At 38.5% G+C, this 22,143-nt stretch overlaps 1 protein-coding gene across 1 annotated transcript in view; it reads right to left on the bottom strand.

Moving 5' to 3' along the window:
- Positions 1-13,122: 13,122 nt before the first annotated feature.
- CUTC (cutC copper transporter) overlaps positions 13,123-22,143 on the bottom strand; it is a 34,248-nt gene continuing 25,227 nt past the window's right edge. The window contains exon 7 of the mRNA XM_029245489.1: positions 13,123-13,290. Coding sequence (XP_029101322.1) covers positions 13,219-13,290 — 72 coding nt within the window. The 3' untranslated portion in view covers positions 13,123-13,218. The remainder of the gene's footprint in view (positions 13,291-22,143) is intronic.

The raw sequence follows: 22,143 nt of genomic DNA, 5'->3' as shown, positions 1-22,143 counted from the left end.
GCGTCTGGAGCCTGTGCTCCGCAACGGGAGGGGCCACAGCAGTGAGAGGCCCGCGTACCGCCAAAAAAAAAAAAAAATCCACGAGCGAGGATACAAAGAAATCTAAATGAACCAAACAAGAGGTTGATTTGGCCCATGAGCCAAATTTATCTGACTCCTATTTCTGTCTGGTCTCGGAGCTAAGATTGGTTTTTACATTTTTAGTTATAAAATATGAAAAAGACTATTCAATATGAACAGCCTTTCAGTAAGAACTGCTCAATTTTGCCTCTTGGGTCACTCAGCCCCAAATATTTACTATTTGACCCTTTAAAGAAAAGTTTGCCAACTAAACTCCAGAAACGACAAGACCTTTATAAGACAGATGAGAGCCACAGCAGCTTTCATCTCTGCCTGAAATGGAGCAGGGAGTAGTCTACCATAAAGGAGGTTCAGCAGAAATCACTATCTTCTAATAAACTTTTCCAGGCTATGTGTGGGGCTGACAGATTATACTCTAGAAGAGCCAGAGAAACAGTCAGAATGAAACAGGAGGGAAAGGGGCAGGGCACAACCCTTTAAGAATGACATAGCCGTTGTGGATGTGACATAAACTGGTTAGAACCGATTAGGTCCAAGATGGCGGAAGATTCAACTTCCAGTAGACCTTGAGCCTCGTTATATGCTCATTATAATACAGCAGCATGCTAAATGACAGGGCCATAGGCACCATGACAGTTCCAAGGCTGACCATAAAAGGCTAAAACTGGGCAGTGGCCCAGTTCCTGGAAATCCCTGCCCCTTCCCCCAAACAGTTGGAATAATCCTCCCACCCATTAATCTGTGAAACTACCCAGTCCAGAAAAACTAACCACCCCATGTTTCGGGGCCTCTCACCTTTTGAGACGGACTGCATTCTGTCTATGAAATGTGTATCTCTCTAAATAAACCCATTTTTGACCTATTACTCTGCCTCTCACTGAATTCCTCTGTGGTGAGAAATAAAGAACCTGAGCTTCATTAAGCCCTGAGACCAGGTGTGCAATCTTAATTAAAAGACAGTGGATTCAGGGACTTCCCTGGAGGCACAGTAGTTAAGAATCTGCCTGCCAATGCAGGGGACAAGGGTTCGATCCCTGGTCCAGGAAAATCCCACATGCCGTGGAGCAACTAAACCCATGCGCCACAACTACTGAGCCTGCGTGTCACGTGTCACAAATACTGAAGCCCGCGCGCCAGGAGCCCGCGCTCCGCAATGAGAAGCCCACCCGCCGCAACGAAGAGCAGTCCCCGCTCTCCAAAACTACCGAAAGCCCGTGTGCAGCAACAAAGACCCAGTGCAGGGCTTACCCTCGTGGCGCAGTGGTTGAGAGCCCGCCTGCCGATGCAGGGGACACGGGTTCGTGCCCCGGTCCGGGAAGATCCCACATGCCGCGGAGCAGCTCGGCCCGTGAGCCATGGCCGCTGAGCCTGCACGTCCGGAGCCTGTGCTCCGCAACGGGAGAGGCCACAACAGTGAGAGGCCCGCGTACCGCAAAAAAAAAAAAAAGCAACAGAACAAACAAACAAACAAAAAACCCATAAAGACCCAGTGCAGCCAAAAACAATACAGAATTAATAAAAAGACAGTGGATTCGAGTTCCAGCCTATGGGTTCAATCCCAATCTGGGTTTTGGCTGGGTTCAAGTCCCATCTGAGTTGTGCGGTTTCAAGACTGCACTGTCCCCAATTCTTTGCCACACTGGTCTTACCAAGTGCTGAGAACAGTACAACAAAATTGGAGAAGGCAGTTAGGAGAGCTGAGAGTAAACACCGAGGCATTCTAAGCTTTCACCGACGGAAAGTTAGAGCAGAGGCAGAAGAGCTGAGAGAAACCCCTCCAATGCAATTCCACCTTCACAGAGAGTAAGACCACCCCAATCATGCTTGGAATGGGCAAGGAGGGCAGCAGCAGCAGGGCTGAATGAGATCTCCCAAGAAAACAAAGCAGGAAGCAGCAATGGAGGTAATCAACCCAGAGAGGTTTACCAAGACTTTCCCACCTGAGTTCTATCATCAGAGCCAAGAGAAGTATACAGCCTGAAGGTAAACCTCATTCCAATGTTGAACCCATAGGCCCACAGCTCACCTTTCCTGGGTCTTCTGGTGAGTGGTGTAGATAATGACTGAACTTTTTGGCTCTCACCAGCCAAGTCGCTTTTCAGATTTGCATTTATCAAATTATTCTTCCCCTCTGGTGTCAGTAATGTGGGATTTTGGCTGGCTGACCATTCATCAGTGGCAATTTCTGTCAGGTGGCATTCAACAGGAACCCATTCCGTAGCAGGTGGCAGACAACAGGAAATCTTCATTTGTTAACCTTGCTTGTTTGCTTTTGTCTGTCATAATTCTGGTATTTCTGTTACCGAACCAAACTTGGGTCTACTGGCCCGCGCGCAGCAGAGCCAATCTACTGACACTGGGTTGTGGTGAAGGAAGGTGCAGCGTTTATTGCAGCGCGTCAGCAAGGAGCCCAGGAGCGCTGGTGCTCAAAACACCAGAACTCCTCGCTGGGCTTCAAAAAGCATTTTTAAAGGCTAGGTGAGGGAGGGGCTTCCCAGGGTATGCAATCAGCGCATGCACAATTCTCTGATTGGTTGATTGTGAGGTAACAGGGCGGTGTCAGAGGGGTTAACATTATCGATCCTTAGGCACCAGTAGGTCTGGGGGCTACGTGCTCATGATCATCAAGTAGTTAATTTCTTCCATTTGGTGGTGGTTTTAGCATCTGTAAAAAAAAAAGCTCAGGAAATGTGCATAAAGACTATTATCTGGGTACTTCAGAGAGGAGCTAAAGCAGAGGATATGGGGGAGGGGTCTGTCCTAGGAAGGTCCCACAGGGTCCTGCTGGGTTACATTTACTGGCATTTAAAACTGTATGTTTGAGAAGTTGTTATTATCATGTGCTTCTGATCAGAGTTAGAATACACTGTGTCTATTATACACCGGTGTGTGATTCTAAGGCTCAGAGCCTTCCTCCTTCCTCTGAACCATTAGCTTTTTTCACGTTTACCCATTAGTTGTCAGTATCAGCAAAATGGAATTCCTTTACCAGGGATGATAAAAATACGCATAAACTTCTACAGAGCTTCTGACTTTAATAAAGGACAATATCTAAGGGGCCTTAGAAAGTCTCTAGCATACAGGAGTCAGCTTTCTTTGATTAGCATACTAAAGCTTCTAAATTAACACAATTCCAATTCATGTCCCTTCAGGACTCTTTAAATAGGCTCAAGAGAGTGAGAAGAAACTATGTTATTAAAATTTAGGCAATTTAAAAATTTAACTGAGGACCCGTTATATAAATCAAGATTTATAAATTGCCAAACTCTAAGCAAGTTCTATTCTTTTAAAAACTTGATTGAAAAGCAACACCAGTATTGCAATTCTAACAAAATACCTGTTATTCTCTGACAATGATGTTAGACCTCTATTTCTCAAGCAAATGGAGGAGGATTTATTGACTGCATTTGTCTAGCAAGAAAGTTGTGAGAGCAAATTAGCTATGCTTGGTAATGTTCATCCAGATTTAAGAGAGGACCTGATGCGTGGTATTCTAAAAATAAAATGAAACCCCCGTGATGTCTCTTGCAAGTAAGAGGAACCAAAGGCGACTAATAGAGATTATAATCATGTTTTAAAACAAGCAGGGGACTTCCCTCGTGGTCCAATGGTTAAGACTCTGCACTCCCAACGCAGGGGGCCCGGGTTCGACCCCCTGGTCAGGGAACTAGATCCTGCATGCCACAACTAAAGATCCCACATGCGGCAACCAAGATCCCATGCGCCACAACTAAGACCCGGTGCAGCCAAATAAATAAATATATATTTTCAAAAAAAAAAAAAAGAAGCAGGATGTGTACTTGTTTGTGCTTAAACATTTTGTGTAGCCAAAAAAAAGAGAAAGTTGAGGATCTAAATTTCATTAAAACAAATGCTTAGATTATGGAATACGTACTGACCCAGGTGGAATATATATATAATATTAAATGAAAAAAGAAGTGTGTGGTTCTGGCATGAAGGGGCGTGAAAGTTACCATTCCATTCTAACAAGTATAAAGCTAAACAAACTGAAAAGTCAAAAATTTTTCTCAGATGGATAAGAGAAGTGAGGTCATAGGGCAAATTGATGTCCCCCAAATCAGAGTGACAGGCAAATACAGAGAATCACTATTTACCAGAACAAATATCCATGAACTAAAATTTCTGTGGAACCAGTGCCAAGGTAGGAAAAGCTGAAGTATTATTGACTAATTGATAGAAGCTCAGTGTCAGAGAGTCAGGGTCACTGAGAGGTTTTTGTTTTTTTTTTAAGCATGTAAAATATTTATTATGGGCTTCGCCTACAGAGGCACGACATAAATAGAATAAATTCTCCTGAAAGGTAATTAGTGTAGCCAGTTGATATCATCCAGTTGATAATTTGTGGTGGAAAATGCAAGACCTGGGACTAGGTTCCCACATCTGAACTTGGGTAAGTGAAACACAGAAGGACCCTATGTTCTCAGCCTGCCTTTTGTCTGTGAAAAAACTTTAGCCAAAAAATAAGCTTAATCAGAGAAGTGAGAAAATACAGAAACAGTCAAGGGAGACCAAATAATAATAATTTAGTCATTAAGCATAGTCAAGGACTTTTAGTCCCTCTCAAGGGCTATAGATAATAATTCTGAGCCATATCCTGTGAGCTGTCTTGTAGATACTGAAACCCCTACCAGGTAGAAGAAGTTAACTACATGATGACCAGACTGTAGCCATGACTTAAGCTGCCACAGTTCCGAGAACTGGCCTCGAAGAAATAGGAACAAACCGACCCTGGAACTAAAGACTAACTGTACTTAAAACAATCAAGATGACACTGATCAGACCACTGATGGCCAATTTCAACATGACTGTCAGAGCTGACTCTGCTGCTTCTGCATGTAGCCCCCTCCCTCTGTCTATAAAGGTTCTTGCCCACTGATTGTCAGTGGGGGGCAGTTGGCCTTTGGACAGGCATCCACCCCCTGCCCCCTACCCCCTGCCCCAGTTGCCAGCAACCAAAATAAAGCAAACTTTCCTTTCCACCAACCTTGCCTCTTTATTGGCTTTTGAGCTGTGAGCAGCTGGACCCCACTTTCTGTTACACAAGTGCATGAGCAAAGGCTCTGCTCCAGGAGCCACTCCCTGCAACTGCTATTCTGCCATTGCCTCTGCCAAGTCTGTTAGGCAAATACAAAAGCGCAAGCAGGACTTGCTCCACAAACAACCATCCCAAGGCAGGGGGCACTTAATTCACACCTTCAAATCCTTGTGTATCTTCCACAACCACAAGTTTCTCTCATAAATCTTCAAAGGTTTCAGTTGGAGATAAGTCAAGGCGATTAAAGCATGTGTGAGCTCTGGGAAGTTTTCCAGGACTTCTCCATTGCTATATTGTAAACAGCTGGGGACCACTGGAACCAAATCCATTCCTGGGTACTCAGGATGTTTCCGTGACAAACTGCAGTAAAACTGGATATGCTTCTCAGTGTTCATGAGCAGCACAGCCTTCCAGAACCACTGAATGACAGGGTGGTCTGGGCAGTAGTCCTTCTTGTATATAAATGTTGTCTCCAGTCGTTCACGTCCACGTTGCCAAGGCTGCACATCAGCAACTCCTTTCATCTGCAAAGCTCACTTTCATCAGCGTTTTTAATCAAATCAGTAGGAGGCAGTTCTGTGAATCCCTCTAGGATGGCATTCATTTGCTTCTAGACCTTGTTCACAAATCTCTACTGGATGACTGAGTCTCAGTCAAGTCTGAAATATCAAAAAGATCCACGGGGACTCAGTTATAGGGGAACCCCGCACACTTTTGTGAGTTTTACCTTGAGGAGGTTCTCACAGTGAATGTCAGAGAAAAATCTCCTAATGCTTCTGGCAGGGGGAGGGGAAAATTAACCATTTGAAATATACCAGAGCATTCTCTTCTTCTTAAAGTCTGCCCTCAGAAGAAACTGTTTAACCAGAGCTTAATCTGCTGGGTTAAGCCTAACCAACCTGGGGGGAAGAGAAATACCCAACTCCAGCCCACTCTAGCCTTCTTGTCCCACCTAAGGGAGGGAGCTGAGAAGCACTTGTGAAGTTCACAGTCCAGAGGCACAGTCTCACTAAAAAGGCTGAGATCTAATCACTGAACCATAAAACATTTCCTCTCCCTCCACTCCTTACCACCACATTACTAAAGGCCTATTTTCAGCTGTTCCTTTTACCCAGAATGTCATGTCCAGCTATCAAGAAAAAATTACAGGGCATACTAAAAGGCAAAAAACACAGTTTGAAGAGATGGAGCAAGCCTCAAATATGGCAGGGATGTTGGGATTATCAGACTAGGAATTTTAAACAGCTATGATTAATATGTTAGGGGCTCTAAGAGATGAAGTAGACAGGATGCAAGTGCAGATGGGCCATGTAAGCAAAGAGACAGAAATTCTAAGAAAGAATCAAAATGAAATGCTAGAGTCAAAAGCACTGTAATAGAAATGAGTAGAAATAAAGAATGCATGTAATAGGCTTATTAGTAGACTGGACACAGCTAAGGAAAGAATCTCTGATTCTTTGGTCCAGTGGTAAGGACTCTGCATTTGCACTGCAGGGGGGAAGGGTTCGATCCCTGGTCAGGGAACTAAGATCCCACCAGCTGCACAGCATGGCCAAAAAAAAAAAAAAGACAAAAAGAATAGAAGACAAAAATAAGAACAAAGAACAAGGGCAACAAGTATAAAACAATAACAAATATGGTAGATATTAATCCAACTATATCAGTAATCACTTTAAGTATTAATGGTCTAAATATACAAATTAAAATAGAGATTGTCAGAGTCAGTAAAAAACAAGACCCAACTATGTCTATAAGAAACACACTTTAAATATAAAGACACATATAGATTAAAAGTAAATGGATGGAAAAAGATGTGCCATGCTAACACTAATCAAAAGAAAGTGAGAACAGCTATATTAATTTCAGAACAACTTCAGAAGAAGGAAAGTTATGTGGGATTAAAGAGAGACATTACATAATGATAAAGGGGTCAATTCTTCACAAAGACATAACAATCCTTAATGTCTATGCACCTAACAGAGCATCAAAATACATGAGACAGAGGCTTCCCTGATGGCGCAGTGGTTGAGAGTCTGCCTGCCAATGCAGGGGACACGGGTTCGTGCCCCGGTCCGGGAAGATCCCACATGCCACAGAGCGGCTACGCCCGTGAACCATGGCTGCTGAGACTGCGCGTCCGGAGCCTGTGCTCCGCAACGGGAGAGGCCACAAGAGTGAGAGGCCCGCGTACCGCAAAAAAAAAAAAAAAAAAAAATACATGAGACAAAAACTGATGGAACTGCAAGGAGAAACAGATGAATCTACTGTTATAGTTGTAGACTTCAACACCCCTCTATCAGAAATAGACAGATCCAGCAGGCAGAAAATCAATAAGGACATAGTTGAACTCAACAATCCCATCAATCACTACATATAATGGACATCTATAGACTACTTCATCCAACAACAGCAGGATACACATTCTTTTCAAGCTCACAGGAACATTCATCAAGATATACCACATTCTGGGCCATAAAACACACTTCAATAAATTTCAAAAAAATAGGAATCATACAATACTGCTCTCAGACCACAATGGAATTAAACTAGAAATCAATTACAGAAAGGTAGCTAGAAAATGCCAAAATATTTGTAGATTAAACAACACTATACCAAATTACACATGGGTCAAAGAAGAAATCTCAAGAGAAATTTTAAAATATTTTGAATGGAATGAAAATGAAAACACAAATTATCAAAGTTTGTAGGATGTAGCAAAGACAGTTCTTAGAGAGAAATTTATAGCATTGAATGCATGTATGAGAAAGGAAGAAACATAAAATCAATCATCTTAAGTTTCCCCCTTAGAAAAATAGAAAAAAGAAGAACAAATTAAAGCCAAAGTAAGCAGGAGAAAAGAAATAATAAAAATTAAAGCAGAAATCAATAAAATTGAAAACAGGAAACCAAAATAGAAAATCAATGAAACCAAAAGCTAGTTCTTTGTGAAGATTTTTTAAAAATTGGTAAGCCTCTGGCCAAACTAATAAAGAAGAATGAGAGGACACAAATTACTAATATCAAAAATGAATAGAGGCACTTCCCTGGTGGCCCAGTGGTTAAGACTCTGCGCTCCCAATGTGGGAGGGGCCTGGGTTCGATCCCTGGTCAGGGAACTAGGTCCCACGTGAAACAACTAAAAGATCCCGCATGCCGCAACTAAAAGATCCTATGTGCTGCAACTAAGACCTGGCACAGCCAGACAGATAAATAAATATTTAACAACAACATCAACAAAATGAAGAGCGAGGACCTCACTACAGATCTCACGGACTTTAAAAGGATAATAAAGGAATTCTATGAACAATGCTATGCCCACTAATTTGATAACCTAGATGAAATGGACCACTCTTTGAAAGACACAGTGGGCCAAAACATGCAGGAAGGAAGAGACAATCTAAATAGGACTGTATCTATTAAAGAAATTGAACCAATAACTTGTAACCTTCCAAAACAGAAATCGCCAGGCCCAGATGGGTTCTACCAAACATTTAAAGAAGAAAATATACCAATTCTCTATAGTCTCTTTCATAACATACAAGCAGAGGGAATATTTCCTAACTCATTCTATGAAGTCAACATTTCCCAAATACCAAAACCAGACAAAGAGATTACAAGAAAACTACAGACAAATATCTCTCAGGAACATAGATACAGACATTCTCAACAAAATATTAGCAAGTCAAATCAAACAATGTATAAAAAGAATTACACACCAGAAACAAGTGGGATTTATCCCAGTTATGCAAGGCTGGTTCAACATTCAAAAATCAATTAATCTCGGGACTTCCCTGGTGGCCCAGTGGTTAAGACTCCACGCTCACAATGCAGGGGACCTGGGTTCGATCCCTGGTCAGAGAACTGGATCTCACATGCCACAACTAAGAGCCCACATGCTGCAACTAAAGGAGCCCACATCCTGCAACTAAAGATCTCACGTGCTGCAACTAAGACCTGGCGCAGCCAAATAAATAAGTAAATATTTGAAATAGTGGTTGCAAACTGGAGGTCCGTGGGCTGAATTCAGCCTTTATAAGTGTTGTGTTTGGCCTGTACAGTTAAAAAAAGTTCTTAGAAAAGAATCAATTAATGTCACCCATCACATCAGGCTAAAGAAGAAAAAAATCACATGATCATATCAATAGATAGATGTAGAGAAAGTATTTGAAAAAACCCAGTATGCACTAATGATAAAAACTTTCAGAAACTAGGAATAGAGGGGAATTTCCTCACTTGATAAAGAATATCTACAAAAGACCTATAGTTAACATTACACTTATGGTGAGAAATTAGAAGCTTTCCCACTAAGATCAGGAACAAGGCAAGGATGTCCCTCTCACTACCTCTTTTCAACACTGAAGAATTCATAGCTAAGGATAAAAACAAGAAAAGGAAAGAAAAGATACACTGATTGGGAAGGAAGATATAAAACTGTCTTTGTTCTCAGATGACATGATTATCTATGTAAAAAATCCAGAAGAATTGAAAAAGAGCTCCTGGAACTCATAAGTGATTATAGCAATGTAGCAGAATACAAAATTAACATACAAAAGTCAATCACTTTCTTATATACCAGCAATGTACAAGTCAATTTTGAAATTAAAAACACAATACCATTTATATTAGCACCCCAAAAAAGAAATACCTTGGAATAAATCTAACAAAATATGTACCAGGTCTATATGAGGAAAACTACAAAACCCTGATGAAAAATTTCAAAGAAGAAATATTCCATGTTCATGGTTAGGAAAACTCACTATTGTCAAGATGTCAGTTCTTTGTAATTTGATTTGTAGATTTAATGTAATCCCAATCAAAATCCCAACAATTTATTTTGTGGATATCAACAAACTGATTCTAAAGTTTATATGGAAAGGCAAAAGACACAGAATAGCCTACACAATATTGAAGGAGAAAAACCAAGTTGGAGGACTCACACTATCTGACTTCAGGAATATGATGGAAAAAAACTGACAAATAGATCAATGAAACAGAAAGCAAGCCCATAATAGATCCTTATAAATATAGTAAACTGATCTTTGACAAAGGAACAAAGGCAATACAATGGAGAAAATATAGTATTTTCAATAAGTGATGTTGGAACAACTGGAAATCCACATGCCAAAAAAAAAAAATCTAGATACATACCTTACACCATTCCCAAAAATTAACTCAAAATTGATCAAAGACCTAAATGTATAAAACACAAAACCATAAAAGTCCTAGAAGACAACAGAGGAGAAAATCTAGATGACCTTGGGTTTGGCAATGACTTTTTAGATACAACACCAAAGGCATGAACCATGAAAGAAAGCAAAAATTATTAAGCTGGACTTTATTGAAATTAAAAGTTTCTGCTCTGCAAAAGACACTGTTAGCTGGAGGAATCAGGCACCCTGACTTCATGCTATATTACAAAGCTACAGTAATCAAAACAGTATGGTACTGGCACAAAAACAGAAATATAGATCAACAGAACAAGATAGCCCAGTAATAAACGTACGCAACTATGGTCAATTAACCTACAACAAAGGAGGCAAGAATATACAATGGAGAAAAAACGGTCTCTTCAATATGTGCTGGGAAAACTGGACAGCTACATAAAAAGAATGAAATTAGAACATTCTCTAACACCATGCACAAAAATAAACTCAAAATGGATTAAAGACCTAAATGTAAGACCAGATACTATAAAACTCCTAGAGGAAAACATAGGCAGGACACTCTTTGACATAATTTAATTTCCTTTTTTGGCAGCAGGTGTAGCGTATCTTGAACTCAGCAAGGCACCTGACAAGATACATCATGTTTTCTATGGACTGGATGAGTGCATATTTACATGGACCTTTAATTGCTTGAACCACTGTATATTCAAATAAATTAACAGAATGATATAAATGATATAACCAGAGGAAGATCTCTACTGGCATTCCAAAAGGGTCTGCAGTGGCTTCAGCACCTTCAACATTTTTATCAATGATCTACAGGCATTAAGAGAACTCACATTTAATGGACATCTTATATGTCAATCTTACATGGGTTTCTTAAATAACAAATACATTTCTATGTTAGGCACTCTAAAATTTTTATGTAATTTAATCCTCACAATAATCCTATGAGATAGGTATTTTTACTCCAATTTTACCAAATAAGAAACTGAGGTTCAGAAAGGTTAAGAAAATTGTCCTACATTCCACAACTTACAAAGAATAATCCTCCATATTGGTACAGCAAAAACATCAACAGATGTCCTCCCACACCTTTACAAGGTAGAAAAGACTGGAGAAAATATGCTCTGGGGAGAAAGTCCAACTAGAAGATCTCCAAGATTTTATGATTTAATGTATATAAAATTTTACACAAAGACAAAAATAGTGTGATGATTCCCTTTACCGAAGGATACACCACAGGATTTCTTTAAATCACAAGCTCTCCTACTGCCCTGAAGATGTAATCTGAATATATCAAATACATGCACATTTTCAGGAAAGCTCCTATTCTATCAGACGAGGTGTGCTGTGAATTCTCTCTTTTAAAGTGTAATAATTGATATTTAAAGACTGTACTAAGAAAGACTGCAGCATGTTAAGGAGTCAGGAAACCTGGCTGGATTCTGGCTTTAGCTCTGATGGTCTTAGGTAAAATGATTTCTCCCAGATCTCTTCTTAATGGTTTCCAAAAATCTCTTCTTAATGGCTCAATGTGTGTCTTCTGTAAATAATTGATTGCATAGAGGTAATTCAGTAGAAGGGAACATGTGATCATAGTGACTCAGGGAAAAATATGCTCTATCACTTCTACTTAGTAAGCAAATGTTGATTAACAAGTGGTTGCATTTAGGTTACTTTGAAGAATCTACAAAAGTTCAATGTTCAAGATAACCAAAGAGTTGCATACTTTTAGTTAATGATTACATATGAACTTAAGAAAGGTTTTCTTTCTTGTGCAACATCTTAAAATAGATATCCAGTGGTAACAGTAAAAATATTTTTTCCCTTTGTATTTTTTAATTGGGTCTAACATTCATCTCCTATAGCATAAACTAAAAACTATAGTATGAATTAATCAAATAATTACTTCCAAACTCTCCCAAGATAATCTGTACATTTTTGTGCTGCTAAAACAAAAAAATTTAGAATAACCAGAGACCAAAAGGGATGTACAAGTAATTAATTTTTAAAATACTTTTACTTATGGTAAACATATTTTTTTAATATTAAAACCTGAAATATATTGAAATTCTTCTGGAAGAATAAACAAATTGTAAAGCATAGATTTAAATAATTAATAAACTCATTGAACTAGATTTAAAGCCTACCAGAAAAAGAGTCAACTACTAAAAGATGTAGTTTTTAAAAAGAACATGTACTTTAAAAAATAGTAAAAGTTATTGACAGTACAGAATAATGTTCCTGGTAGAGTCAAAGAATAAGCTTTTAGCTGTCGACAAACTAGAGAGAATTGGATGAGCAATTTGATGTTTTTTAGACAGAAGCATATTAGAATAAAAAAGAAGTATTTGAGAATTCTCTGGTGGTCCAGTGGTTAGGACTTGGTGCTTTCACTGCCCTGGCCTGGGTTCAATCCCTGGTTGGGGAACGAAGATCCTACAAGCTGCGTGGAGGGGCCCAAAAAAAAAAAAAAGTAATTAATTTAGGTCTTTACTTCACATCATCTCATTAAATAAATTAATTAATAAATTTTAAATGTCTTCAAGGAAGACATGGAATCTTTTTTTTCCATAAATTTGTTTATTTATTTGTTTGTTTTATTTCGGGCTGCGTTGGGTCTTTGTTGCTGCGCACAGGCTTTCTCTAGTTGCGGCGAGCGGGGACTACGCTTCCTTGCGGTGCACGGGCTTCTCACTGTGGTGGTTTCTCTTGTTGTGGAGCACAGGCTCCCAGCGCACGGGCTTCAGTAGTTGCGGCATGCAGGCTCAGTAGTTGTGGTACACGGGCTTAGGTGCTCCGTGCATGTGGGATCTTCCCGGACCAGGGCTTGAACCCGTGTCCCCTGCATTGGCACGTGGATTCTTAACCACTGTACCACCAGGGAGGCCCATAAAATATATTTTTGATAGGTCATAAAACAAGAGAATAAAATGGGCTAGCATAAAAAGATGTGCCCTGGAGAGAATAATACTCTTCTGAGTCCTGGAAAAAAAAAAAAAGTGATATCAGAAAACAGAAAGTGTCTACACAATTTTTTTTTTTAATGTTCAAGAGACTTTTATAAAACAAATACAGTCAGCCAGGCCTCTGTATCCTTGGGTTCCACATTCACAGATTCAACCAATCACGGATCAAAAATATTTGAGAAAAAAAATTCCAGAAAGTTCCAAAAAGCAAAACTTGAATTTGCCATTCACTGGCAGCTATTTACATAGCATTTACATTGTATTTACAACTATCTGTATTTACATTGTATTAGGTATTATAGATAATCTAGAGATGATTTAAAGTATACAGGAGGATGTGGGTAGGTTACAGGAAAATACTACACTAGATACATGGGACTTGAGCATCTGCAGATTTTGGTATCCAGACCAGAGAGGTCTTGGAACTAATCCCCCCTAGATACTGAGGGAAACCTGTACTAATACGAAAGCAACCAAACAGGAAATACATCTGATAAAAATAACATGGAAGGGCAATATAAATAGTAATTATCACATGGAAAACCACATAGCTTTACCAGCAATTAAATACGAGTAAATTATAAAAATTTCTGGAAGGATACAAAAGAAATTGTTAATGGTGGCTGCTTTCAGAAGAACTGGAGGAATGAAGAAGATAAGCTAAAAGAAAGTATACATAAGGTGTTGAATTCTGTGGATACTGATTCCTCCAAAACAGTACCAAAACAACCTGTTAAGACAGAGCTGAGTTTATTCTTATCACAGTAAGAGATAGCACTACCTTAACATACACTGGCCTTTTTACTAGGAAGTTATTCAAATTCATAATACCAAATGCATTCTTATAATTTATGATTGGACTAGTACTATTATTATTATTAGAGACAGTTTTGTGAATTAAGAACATGAAAATAGCCAAATTAGTGAAAATTTGCTGGACAATATCTTTAAGCCTAATGCCAAGACTGTAAAAAATGCATTTCTCTGTATGTTCATGTTTGTTCACACATATATGTAGAAATCTGGGAAGTGATTTTAATAGCACTTAATTTTTTTACTTATCTTGGGGACATATATGAGAGAGATTATCAAGTGGTATTTGCAAAAGGAGTTTGAAGAGCCCCATATTTTATTTAAAGGAAAAATCTGTAATTTCAATCATATAATTTCAACTTTAAATTCTTTCACTATGGAGGTTGTATCCACAGAGCAGCAAGTACAGTGCTAGGCATATGGATATGAGCTACATAAATAAAATGTGCTATTCTCATAATCATTACTTTTGACCTGGGTTCCTCTTTGATTTATAAAGGGAAGGGCCATCTCTTTGGCATCTTGTGAGTGGACCCCTGTGAATGGGTTGAAAGATCTCCAAATAGGATGAATTATTTATGGGTGTCCTTCCTATCTTCAAACACATAAACTGTAATTGACTTCAGAGCAATTTTGAAGTATAAAGTGTATTCTCTAAGATAGGTGTCTGAACTTCATTGAACTTTTTTTTTAATATTTAATTCTATTTATTTTTGGCTGCTTTGGGTCTTCATTGCTGTGCGTGGGCTTTCTCTAGTTGTGGTGAGCGGGGGCTACTCTTCATTGTGGTGTGCAGGCTTCTCCTTGTTGTGGCTTCTCTTGTTGCAGAGCACGGGCTGTAGGCACGTGGGCTTCAGTAGTTGCAGCACGCGGGCTCAGTAGTTGTGGTATGCGGGCTTAGTTTCTCCAAGGAATGTGGGATCTTCCCGGACCAGGGATCGAACCTGTGTCCCCTGCATTGGCAGGCGGATTCTTAACCATTGCGCCACCAGGGAAGTCACAAACTCTGACTGTTTTAATTAAGCTATAAAGAGGTTTAGAGGACTTTGAGCTCAGTCAAGCCAGTGGTTACCAGTAAGATTGTTTTTCTAAAGATAGGACTTCCCTTGCAATTTTCAAACTGTATACAGATTTGGAAAGTTCTTAACCCTACGCAAGAAGGTTGCTATGAAACATACATAGCAACTGCTGGAGGGAAACTCACTCTCCAATTTTTTTTCTTTTAACCATCTTTACCCATTTTTTCCACCCCCACCTCTAGCAACCACCAATCTGTTGTCTATGAGTTTGCTTTTTTGTTTTAGATTCCACATGTGAGATCATACACTATTTGTCTTTCTCTGACTTATTTCACTTAGCATAATTCCCTCAAGGTCCATCCATCCCACCATATTGTTGCAAATGGCAGGATTTCTTTCTATTTTTTTATGACTGAATATTTCATTATGTCTATGTGTATGTATGTGTGTATGTACCTTATGATTTCTTTATTTTATTTAATTTTTATTGGAGTATAGTTGATTTACAATGTTGTGTTAGTTTTAGGTGTACAGCATCTTACAATTTCTTTATCCATTCATTCATTGATGGGCACTTAAGTTGTTTCCATGTATTGGCTCTTGTAAATAATACTACAATGAACATGGATATCTTTTTGATAGTGGTTTCATTTCCTTCAGATAAATACCGAGAAGTGGAATTGCTGGATCATATGGTAGTTCTATTTTTAATTTTTTGAGGCACCTCCATGCTGTTTTCCATAGTGGCTGCACCAATTTACATTCCCACCAACAGTGCAAGAGGGTTTCCTTTTCTCCACATCCCCACCAACAATAATTTGTCTTTTTGGTAATAGCCATTCTAACAGGTATGAGGTGATATCTCATTGTGGTTCTGATTTGCATTTCCCTGATGATTAGTGACGTTGAGCACCTTTTCAGGTACCTATTGAACTTTGCTTTGTCTTCTTTGAAGAAATGTCTATTTGGATCGATTCTTCTGCCCATTTTTAAATCAAATTGTTTTTTCTATTGAGTTGCATGGGCTCTTTATGTATTTTGGATTTTAACCCTTTATCAGATATATGATTTGCCAATATTTTCTCCCATTCCATAGGTTGCCTTTTCATTTTGTTGATGCTTTTCTTTGCTGTATAGAGATTTTAGTTTGATGTAGTCCCACTTAGTTTTGCTTTTGTTGTCTTTGCTTTTGGTCGAATCCAAAAAAACATTGCCAAAAATTCATTCTCCAATTATATTAGAACCCTTATAAAGGGTACACCCAACTTACTGTGGTTCGAATGAAAATATTTATTGGTTCACTTAACCAAAAGCCCAGAGATAATGCAGTTCTCAGGGTTGATTTATTCCAATGGTTGTGCTCCATTTCCCTCTCATTCTTTTGGCTTTGCTCTCTTTTGGCATCAGTTTTATTCTCAAACAGGTAGTGGGACAGCTGCAAGTTTCAAGACTCATATTCACACATAACATATAGGAAAAGAGAGAAAGGGTCATTTTTCAGCAAGTGTCCTAGAAATAGAAGCCACTAGCAACCTTCTCCTGGCATCCCAATGGCCCAAATTTCTGAATCAATTCCTGACAAGGAAAATAAGGTTATCCCTAGATTACTCAGGCCCATACCTGAAGCTGTGGGTGAGGTCAGCCTTTCCTAAATTACATGGGCTACATGCAGAGTGATTGCTACAACAAAATCAGAACTGGGAGAAGTAATGAGAGAGAAAGTTTCGGTAGGAAATCAATGATGTCCACTAGGAATAAACTCTTAGTTTTTTTTCCAATTCAGATTCAGGATAATATGGGAAACAATGTCTACTATTTAGTGTCTTATTATAAAAAGGATTTTAATCAACTTACAAAAATACACAAAATATAACAAGATAAAATGAGTAAAGGGAAAAAAAGGATAGAAAAAGATAAAACAAGGGACAAGCCCACTACACAAAATTTATTCAATATGATCCTGTTTACCTGTGGGATACAAGTTTGACTCTGAGCTTCCATCAGTTGAAAGAGGAACTCTGAATCAGTAGCTGTATCAGTCAGGTCTCTTCTGGTTGCAAGTGTCAAAGACCCAAATCAAACAGGCATAAATACAAAAAGGAAATTTATTGGCTCATTTAATAGAACACTCTGTGAATGTAACTCGCTTTAGGCACAGATGGGTCCAGAAACTCAAACAAGGTTCTCAGGACATTTACTTGTGTGTTGGTTTCATTCTCAAGTGGCCTCTTTTCACTTGCTGGCAAAGATGGCCTCAAAAGCTCTATGGTTTCACAGATCTTACAGCCAGTGATTCTAGTGAAAAGAGAACACCAGAAAAAAATCCTTGGTTGGATTCTGTTTGGCCCTCTTTGTGTTGTGTTCCCATCTCTAGACTAAACAATGTGGACAAAGGAATGAGGCACTCTAACTGGTTAGCCTGGGTAAATGTGCCCTCTCTCATGAGCAGGGAGAGCTATATGATTGACAATCCTATCAGGAAAGCATTATCTTTCAGTGGCAGCTTCAGAAAGGAAAAGATAGGCAAATAAAATGTCTTGATAACAACGTAATTCCATATACATAAGATATAAACAAACCAATTGTTCAGAAGCCCAGCTACTCCCCAGACTAACACTTAAGAAAAAATGTCTCCTCTAGGACCTCAACAACACAGTTGTATTTTATACAACTGTCTTCTATTACATTTCCAATATAGACCAGTGGCATAATGCCAATGTGGTTTGATTTTTTTTTTTTTTTAATTCTATGAGGGACTAGAGCAATGCAATCCAAACACAGAGCTCTTTGTGATTTTATCCAAGGATAAAATTTAGCATCTATACAGGAACAGATGGAATGAATATTCTTCAGGTGTCTTAGTCACAACTCAGTCGCAGGGAACAGAAATCCATTCAACCAGTGTAGCCATCTTACTGAGAGATGTAAACTAAACACAAAACGAATAAGAAATGATATTTTGCTTCTACCATTGTCTTCAACCATGCTGTAACAAAACTCTTTCTCTGCCCTTGACCACATCTCAGGTTTAAAAGGTCCAAGCTAATTTAATCTAATTTAAAACTCTCTCACATTTACTTTTAAAAAGCAGCTTTATTAACATATAAATTACATACAATTCACCCACTTAAAGTGTACAATTCAGTGGTTTTTAGCATATTCACAGAGTTGTGCAACCATCACTACAATCAATTTTAGAACATTTTTACCACCCACAAAAGAAACTCACACCCAATTTAAAGTCCCTCCCCTTTCTTGGCTCAGGGACCAGCTACTGCTGGGGAGGGAAGTGTCATTCTTTTTATCATTTTTCCTTGTTATTCAATTTCTCCCCTACAAATTCCAGGATTGGGGCAGGGAGGTGATGACCCGAGGAAAAGAGGCAAAGGTAATTTTACTGATCTGGTAGGATGACCAAACTTGCCCAGTTTGCCTGGCACAGAGGAATTTCCTAGGATATGGGACTTTCAATGGTAAAATTTAAAAAGTTCCAAGAAAATTGAGATGGTTAGTCACCGTATTGAGCTGGTGCTGTTTATAGTTCACTCTTGTTTGATCAATAACTAACCATCACACTTTGTTACAGCCACTTTCCAGGTGGTCCAACCCTTAGCTCTTCTTTGAGGCACCTGGGTGACTTCCCAATTGCAATTTCCTAACACAGGTTATACACACTGGCTGACCTCTTCCCCCCTCAAAACCTGTCTTTCAGCAGTATACTCTTCCATTGCTGGTAATGTTAAATTTGATTACTGGGTTAAGATGGTAACAACCATATAGCTCCATTATAATGTCAAGTTTCTATGTTCATGACTAGCAAATAACCCATAGGGTGATACTTTGGCACCATTTGGATATTCAGTCCCCAATCAACCTTTTACCTAATGGTTTCAGCATTAACAGTCCCTGACTGATTTATTTCATTAGGGGTTGCAAAATGGTTATTCTCTAATTCGGAAAGATGAGTAATGTTGCTGGGAATATTCATGTACAAATTTTTGCGTGGACATATTTTCAATTCTCTTGGAGATATATATATATATATATATATATAATATTATATAATATTATGCTATATATTATATTAACCTAAGAATGGAATTGCTGGGCCATATAGCAACTCTATGTTTAGCATTTGAGAAACTCTCGGACTATTTTACAAAGCAGCTCCACCATTTTACAATCCCACCAGCAGCACACAAAAGTTCTACTTGCTACACATCCTTGCCAGCATTTGATAATGGTCAGTCTTTTGGGGGGTATAGTCATTCTAGTGGGTGGGAAGTGGCAGCTCAGTGGGGTTTTCATTTGCATTTCCCTAATGACTAATGATTTTGAGCATCTTTTCATGTGCTTGTTGGCCAACTGTACACCTTCTTTGGAGAAATGTCTACACAAATCCTTATCCATTTTTAAAACTGGGTTGTCTTTTTATTGTTGAATTCTAAGCATTTTTTATACATTCTGGATACAAGCCCCTAATCAGATATATGATTTGCAAATATTTTCTCCCATTCTGTAGGCTGTCTTTTCACTTTCTTTATGTTACCCTTTGAAGCATTATTTTTTCTTTCGTGACTTGTGCTTTTCTTGTCGTATCTAAGGCTTTGCCTAACCCAAGCTCACAAAGATTTATTACTGTTTTCTTCTAAGAATTTTATGTTTTAGCTCTTTTACTTAGGTCTATGATGCATTTGAATTAACTTTTGTACATGATGTAAGGTCCCACTTCATTCCTTTGCAAGTGTATATCCAGTGGTCCAGCACCATTTGTTAAAAAGACTATTCTTTCCCCAGGGAATTATCTTGCCACCCTGGTCAAGAATCAATTGCCTATAGTAAAAGGGTTTATTTCTGGACTCTCAATTCTATTGCATTGAGCTATATATTCATCTTTATGCCAGTAACACATGTCTCAATTATTGTAGCTTTGTAGTAAGTTTTGAAATCAGGAAGTATAAGTCCTCCAACTTTGTTCCTTTTTAAGATTGTTTGGCTATTTTGGGTTCCTTGCATTTCCAGATGAATTTTAGGATTGGCTTGTTAATTTCTGCCACAAAGGCCGTTGGGATGTTAATAGGGATTGCCTTGAATCCGTAGACCAATGGGAGAATATTGCTATCTTAACAATATTAAGTCTTCCAATCTATGAACATGGGACAGTTCATAAACATCTATTTATTTATTGTTAGATCTTTAAAAATTTCTTTAAAAAATGCTTTGTAGGGACTTCCCTGGTGGTTCAGTGGTTAAGACTGTGCCTTCCAATGCAGGAGGTGTAGGTATGATCCCTGTTCAGGGAACTAGGATCCCACATGCCGTTGGGTGCGGCCAAAAAACTTAAAAAAAAAAAAAAAAAAAAAAAAAAGCTTTGTAGCTTTCAATGTACGGTCTCGCACTTGATTAAATTTTTTCCTAAGCATTTTGTCATTTTTGATGCTATCATAAATGGAACTATTTTCTTAATTGCATTTTAGGATTGTTAGTTGCTAGTGTAGCAATACAACTGATTTTGTGTATTGATTTTTATATCCTGCAACCTTGCTCAACTTAAAAAAATTTTTGTGTGGATTCTTTTCCACACAAAAGTATTTTCCATATATAAGATTGTGTCACCTATAAATAGAAGACGTTTTACTTCTTTCTTTTTAATCTGGATGCTTTTTATTTCTTTTTCTTGCTTAATTGCCCTGGCTAGGACCTCTAGTACAATGTTAAGTAGAAGTGGTAAGGGTGGACCTCCTGTCTTGTTCCTGATCTTAGGGAGAAAATATTAAGTTTGATGTTAGCTATATATTCTGTTTTCTTACAGATGATCTTTTTCAGGTTGAGGAAGTTCCTTTCTATTCCAAGTTTGCTGAGTGTTTTTATTATGAACGGGTGTTAGATTTTGTCAAATGCTTTTTAAGTGTTGAGATGACCATGTGACTTTTGTGCTTTATTCTATCAATATGGTGCATTACATTGATTGATTTTTGGATATTGAACCAGCCTTGCATTCCTGGTATAAATCCTATTTGGTCATAGAGTACACAGTAAGTCCCCTATATATAAACCTTCAAGTTGCAAACTTTCAAAGACGTGAACATGCATTCGCATGTCTAATCACGTAAATTAGTTTACCTGTCTGGTGTACATTGTCACATGCGTGCATCCTCTACAAGTGGTTGTGCTTTTGTGTACTTTACTGTACAGTTCTGTTTAGAGTATAGTAGTACAGTATCTTTATTTCAAGCCCAGGATGTCTGGAAGCAAGCATAAAAGCAGTGGTGATGTAGCTGGTACTGGTATGATGAGAAAAAAAGAGCTACTACCCAGACATAACTGGATTGTTTTTTCAGGAGGGTAGATAAAATTGAATCCAGCAAGGAACCAGAACCTGTGCCATCAATGTCACGTGTGAGTGAACTTGCAGCTTGCCCTTTGTCTCCTATTGCTGATGATCTTTCAACTCTTCCATCTCCCACCTCCTCTCCTTCCTCCAGTCAGTAACTCTTCTTGCCTGGTGTTCACTCGATGCCAGCCCCTGCATGCCAGCTGTTGTACTGTACAACTGTACTTTTCAAGGTACTGTACTGTAAGATTTTAAAAGTTCTCTTTATTTTTTATATTTGTTTGTTTTTTATGTATTATTTGTATGAAAAGTGTTATAAACCTATTACAGTATAGTACTATATAGCCGATTGTGTTAGTTGGGTACCTAGGCTAACTTTGCTGGACTTATGAACAAATTGGACCTACAACTCGTATATGTAGGGGACTTACTGTAATCTTTTTTATGTTGCTGGACTCAGTTTACAGAACAAAGTGAAAAGTGGATCTCGATGGGGCAAACTGAAGATATCTAGCATAGTTCCCGAAGTCAGTAATCCTGATTCTCAATCCAGTGCTTTTTTCCACTAGCAAAGTAAATCAATAGTATGAGTACACAATTGATGGTTGTAATGAGAAATATATAAAAATATGAAGACATGGTTCCCTAGTCTCAAAATACTTATAATATTGATGAGAAGACATATATACATGGAATAATGAGT

Source organism: Monodon monoceros, unplaced genomic scaffold, assembly GCF_005190385.1.
Source record: "Monodon monoceros isolate NGI ecotype Baffin Bay Population unplaced genomic scaffold, NGI_Narwhal_1 Super_Scaffold_4, whole genome shotgun sequence".
Lineage (NCBI taxonomy): Eukaryota > Metazoa > Chordata > Mammalia > Artiodactyla > Monodontidae > Monodon > Monodon monoceros.
Note: the sequence above shows the minus strand (reverse complement) of the source record. Positions and strands in the feature narration are given on the sequence as shown.